The sequence below is a fragment of the Rhincodon typus genome, chromosome 8, assembly GCF_021869965.1.
Source record: "Rhincodon typus isolate 14 chromosome 8, sRhiTyp1.1, whole genome shotgun sequence".
Lineage (NCBI taxonomy): Eukaryota > Metazoa > Chordata > Chondrichthyes > Orectolobiformes > Rhincodontidae > Rhincodon > Rhincodon typus.
Window position 1 is genome coordinate 14,741,489 of NC_063339.1, and position 6,220 is coordinate 14,747,708.

Sequence of the window (6,220 nt, forward strand, 5' to 3'; positions counted from 1 at the left end):
AATTTGATGCGGCTATCAAACGGTGACCCTACTCAGGTACAAATGAAGCAAATTAAAACTAAGATTTCAACAGGTTCAGATTTTGTACAGTCTACATTATATTTAGAGTCTCAAACCCGGATGCATGAATTTGCTTACAAAATCTTATCTCCTTTTGTCACAGTTCTGTCCCACTGTTATGTTAACAAATTATACAAATTTGACATCCACATTAATAATAGAAGCTACTATTTAAACAATCCATCTTGCAAGTGTACCCTTCCACCTTTGTGCCTGCAATGCATCTATTCATTTATTGTCCTTAGAGCAAATCAAATCTAAAGTTACAATAAACTCTACTTCTCTGCTTCCTAAGTTATTTCATTAAGCTTGAATCATGGTTATAGGTAAAATAAGGACAGAATTGAAATCAGAAATATTACTGCATCTGTGCTCTGCTTACTTACTGTACTTTAATCCCCACTTCAGATTAAGAATGTACACTGCATGGAAATCTCCCCTTACAACCTTTCTAAACTTGAGAGATTAAAATATTGTTACTTACATGTACCCTAAAGGTCATGATGTGTCCGACTTCTGGAAAATCCTTCCAATCCCAGGTTACTAAGCATGACCTAGGATCCAGGTAGTTCCCACGCACATAGTCATAAATGGTGCGGTTTCCCCGCCTACCTCTGTTGTCATTTTGAAGAAAGCTGATAACCCGTGCTAATAGCTCGTAGAGAAACTTGGCAGTAAACAGGAATGCTACAATGGAAACTGCGATTCCACCTGCACCCAGATACACAAGTTGTACCTTAGTTTGTTAATTCAAAAATAGTTATGAATGCATAAACATTACAAAAAATAAAAATTTTAGTGATGTAGCTAACAAAGAAAGTAGATACAAAATATTAATAATTGTAAATAAAGAGTGAATTGTGCTTGACATTACAGACTGGTGCTACCAATGAACAATGTGAAGTAACATATTATAACCCTACCATCACAAATCATTCCCAGTGGTTTGGCAAACTTACTAAATTTCTATTGAAGCGAGACTATGTGAGAGAGTGAGTGCGCATAAGGCCTGTGCTTTGATTTTTTTTTAGAAATTTTATCCCTCTCCTTGAAGAGGTCAATCACTGAAATTTACAGGCCTAAGGAAGACAAATATACTCACCAACAACGATAAACATCAGGTCTCTCTTTAGAGTGCAAAGAGTGATGCTAGAGGCAAAAACCACTGCTTCCACTAAAATAAAAGTTCAAATTAATGATTAACATCACCTAAATTGAAGAAAGGTTTGAAGCAGAAATGCAACTTTTTAAAAAATGGTTGAACTTTCACATACCCACAGACCACTTTTCAACTCTACGCCTCTGGACCAAGTTGTGAGCAAGCTTTAGTTTATGTTCCCACTCCACGGGGGGCTCCTTGTAATCTGAAGGATCTTCCTGCCGAACTTGTGGTAGTCACCGTAGATGTAACCCCTGGCTGTGACAGCTACCTGCGACTCGCTGTCAAACTGGACCAGGTCAGGAAGGGTGCTGCAGCCCAATGATTGTAGCCTGTTTGGAAGCATAGAATCAGAAAGCTGATATTATCACTTAAGTCAATCACCTACTGTTTTAGCTCTGGAAGAAAGCAATTCAAAAGCATCTTGTGAGAACAAAGAGGATAAATATATGCACCCCATTGTTTTAAAAATGAATACATTTATTAGAACGCTGAGGAATCAATAGGTTCGGTAGATGGTACATGCTATATATTAGCACTTTCAGAAGCTATTGGCAATGATCCAGATTTTAACTAAGGAAGGGGATCAATAACCCAAATGTAGCGAGGACTAATACATAAAAACCAGCAAAGGAGAACCAGAAGGTAAAGTCAGAATCATTAGCTAAACTAACTTTAAGAATATCTTCTCTAGCTTTAAACCATTGATAAACAACACAGAAAAGTAGATGGAGCTCTGCTAATAAAACGGCAAATGGGACAAATTCAGTTTCATTGAAGAGCACATATGAAATTGGAGCAAGAAAAATGGTGAAAAGCAGGAATAAACAGAAATAAGTATAAAATAGACTCGGTGAAGAGAACAGACAAGTCCACTATGGTGATTTAAAAAATTAAGAGTATTACTTCAGACCTGCATTAATGTCAGGGATACTGGTAATGTGAGGTATATTTGCTAGTGCTCGCAACAGGTAGTGGACCAGGTACGAAGTAGGAAACAGCAGGTTGCCAGTTGGGGTGAAAACATTTAACTGGAAGAGTTTGTGTGGGTTGGGCAAAAACTGACTTTGGCTTTTTTATATAAACGGGTACATAAAGTACATTGTCTATCCAAAAATCTCTTAGATCCAGATTGTGCAATTTAATTTCTTAACATTTCTAAGGCTGTGTTATTAAATATTGATGTACCCTTTGCTTCTATAATTCTTCTTTTTATTGTTTAAGATGACTTGTTACCTAATCATATTTTTAATATTTTCTTCCTGCACTTGTTCATCTACTTGATTGCTTCCCCCTTTTCTCTCATTCCCTAAATGTTTAAAATGCATATTCATGTTTAAGATGTCAGCTCTGAAGATGAAAATAACCCAAGTTAATATATCTACGCTCCACAGATGCTGTATAATCTGCGCAATTTCAGCAGTTTCTGCTTTTGTTTGAGATTTTCAATATTTGCAATTTTTAGTTTTTTGTGAAAAATATATCTGTTCAAAACAGGATGTGACTGATGGCCCTTCTCTTTTTCTTTACTTTACTTTTAATTTAGCACCATTACAACAGGCTGCAAGACCCGCTTTTGAGCCAAATGATTTTGCAACACAACGCCTTGATCTCTATCAAAATTCAAATACGAATAACACCAACTTCCAATATCTCTTAAGACTACCAAAGTGAACAAAAGTTATCTTGATCAATAAATTAACTGTTTTGCAACTTGTATTTTGCATCTCTCTGTCTCTCTAACATAAGGGATAAGAGGATAGAACACAGCTGAGGTAGAACATCAGCCATGATCCAACTAAATAGCATCGCAAGCTCAAGAAGAACACAGCTGACTTCTGTTCTATTCATTATATCCTAACAATCTTATTTCTCTGCCCACTGAGACTCTGTTCAAGATCCACTTCAACTTTTGCACATTAATATTCATCACTTTTCACTTCAGCATCAACTAAACAATTTGGAAAAATTCTCTGATTTCCTACTTATTATCTTCTTTCAGATAGCCATTGTCCAAAGCACATTAATGGATTTAGCATAAATTCAACTCCAACAGGTTGGAGTAAAATGCTCTCAGCGTTTTTAAATGCCAGTTTATATCTGTTCATTCAGATGGCACATGAGCACTCACGTAAATACCAGTGACTTTTGATGTTTTAATTTTTACAAACAGTGGCATGAATTGAGAAAGAATTGTTTTAAAACCAGGGATTTACAAAGATAGCTGCATGTTTTGAAAGTAAAGAGCTTGATATCTACTGTATTCTTCACCTGTAATAAATAATAATTGTTAAGTACAGAAACCTGGCTTGTACTTTCTATCAACCTGGATCTGAAAATCAGGTATTTCGAGATTTTATGGATGTCCTCTAAAAATTTTAATTATTGTAGCAATGCTGCGAATGGAAGACTCAAATCTTCAACTGTCTCTTTTCTAATCTGGAATAATTCATCTATAAGACTACACAAAAGCTCGAGGATCACGGGATGAAAATTTTATTTTTATTCGAGAATGAACCACAGCACAAACACAGATTCAAGCATGCTGTGGGACACTACAATCAAACCTAAACTGTACAACATTAAAGTGAGAACCTGGCCTGTGAACAATGGAAATTGACAACTAAACTTCACAGTTTTGATGAATGTTAACCATAGATCACCATTGATGTTGTAGACTTTCTCGCTGTGCCAGTGGGTTTGGTTGCAAACATTTTGTCACCCTGCCAGGTAACACCATCAGTGCGCCTCTGGTGAAGCGTCGGTGTTCTGTCCCGCGTGTTACTTATATGCATCCAAATATAAATAACACGCGGGACAGAACACAGACACTTCACCAGAGGCGCACTGATGATGTTACCTAGCAGGGTGACGAAATGTTTGCAACCAAACACACCAGCTCAGCGGGCAAGTCTACAACCTCATCCACAACCCGAGCTACAAATCTTCTTGAAAACTTTACAGATCATCATCTTTAAAGCTGAGCCTGTAGGAAAGTTTAAATAAAATGACAACTGAACTATCATAACTTCCACCTTGACTGCATCGTCGTATTGGACATACCGCATACAATGGGCTCTAGGCCAAAGTTAACGTCTGTAAATTAAAAACAATTCACTGACATCCAACTTCTGCGTCCTATGCACATAGTTCAGAATCCAGTAAAGCGCTGTTTAGACCAACAATTTATTTAAAATTAGAGGAGGAATATTTGATGTTGGTTAGTTGCAGAGTAGGAGATGGTGATCTAGTCGCAGTGTCCCTGGCCGAGTAAAGCAGAGGCTCACGCTATTGCTTTGAGGAATAAAAACAAAATTCTACAGAAACTCAGCAGGTCTGGCAGCATTCTTATAGAGAGATACAGTGTTAACACTTTGAAATGCTAACTCGGTTTCTCTCTCCACAGATGCCTTCAACCATGTCTAGTTTCTTCAGCATTTATTCTTTACTTCAAAATACCTACAGTATTTTGCTTTTATTTTAATACTTTGAGGACAAGGGTTAAAATCCCACCATGGCAGCCAGTAGAAGTTAAATTTAATTTATAAAATCTTGAATTGAAAGCTACCCTCAGTTTCATGGTCGGCATTACTATAACTGATTGTTGTAAAAATTCAATTAGGTCGTTGGTGTTCCAAAAGAAGGAAATCTGACATCCATACCTGATCTGACTCCAGAGTCACAGAAATGTGATTTACTCTTAATTGCCCTCTTAAATAGCTTGAGCAAATCACTCAGTTCAAGGGAAATTTTTGCGATTACTAATAGAGATTAGCCTTGCCAGCAATGCCCATATTCCATATCAGGTATAACACCGATTGCATGTGTTCCTTCAACTCTAACGTACTTAAATGCCCACATCAGAAAAATACATCCAAATGCAATAATATGACATCTATTTTCCAACTTTACCTTCTCTTAGATTCACATGATTAAAATTTCTATATTGTTACTAATTGTACTAAAACTTTAGCTTTTTACGGTGGCCCAAAATAAGTTTGTTTTTCCAAAGAAAAGTTAAAAGCAGAAACAGCCCAACTGAAAATCATGGGTTTGAGACTTTGAATCTACAGAAGTTGAAAAATAAGTAATGGCTGGATTGGTGAATGCTTGATACAGCATGGTTTGAACCCAGGTAAGTTGAATGGTCTATTCCAAAGCATGCCTAATACTCACAATATCTGCCTACCATGATCATGAGGAGTTTACTGGGATCTCTGCCAGACTGTTAGTTGAAGTACCTCACAAACGAGCCACTTTTCGACTCTGTGAGATGGAAAGAAATAACATGACCATTATTGCCAAGCTTTGCATGCACCTCCAATTGGCTGGCAGAGGGTTATATGCTTGATATATGATAGGCTTGTGGAGACGCCCTAATTCTCGGACACTATGGCCCGTCCCAGCTAACGTAGGCAGCATACATACAACAGAGGACAAAAATTTAAGATTTTATTTTCTTTGCAAACATACGCATGGACGTAGTGCTCTAGACCGAGTGAAGAGCCACTCCTGCTGTGCTAGCTCCTTCACCAGTTGGCGTCAGACTGCTTCTATCTTCTGAATCACACTGTCATCCAAGGACTCTCCCTTCAGGTGGGACAAGGTACTCAGAACTGCTAGTTCCTCTAAATTCGGCACATCTGCAAATAAAACACACAGAATAAGCAGACTTCATCTGATAGCTCTTGGGCTGACAAAATTGCCAACATTACAGAGATTCCAGCAGGGAAGTAAAATTTGTTTTGCCCAAAACAAAAACCATGGTGTATTTATATGATGCTTTTCATGGCGGCCAGATGTTTCAAAGCACTTTAAAGCCAATGCAGCACTTTCGAAGTACATTACAAGGTTACAATACATGACCTTTAATTCTAGTTTTATTTTAACTTATTTTTCTAATCAACCTGTTCAGAGATGTTAAATAAGAAAGAACTGCGAATGCTGTAAATCAGGCAACAAAACAGAAATTGCTGGAAAACTCAGCAGGTCTGGCAGCAT

The 6,220-nt window shown here is 37.3% G+C and overlaps 1 protein-coding gene across 1 annotated transcript in view; it reads right to left on the reverse strand.

Annotated features, from left to right (window-relative positions):
* The window catches only part of LOC109923952 (apoptosis-resistant E3 ubiquitin protein ligase 1), a 60,150-nt gene that overhangs the window by 38,707 nt on the left and 15,223 nt on the right, over positions 1–6,220 (reverse strand). The window contains 6 exon segments of the mRNA XM_048600036.1: positions 545–771; positions 1,163–1,234; positions 1,335–1,404; positions 1,407–1,551; positions 5,693–5,722; positions 5,724–5,862. Of these exon segments, the coding sequence (XP_048455993.1) occupies positions 545–771; positions 1,163–1,234; positions 1,335–1,404; positions 1,407–1,551; positions 5,693–5,722; positions 5,724–5,862 (683 nt within the window).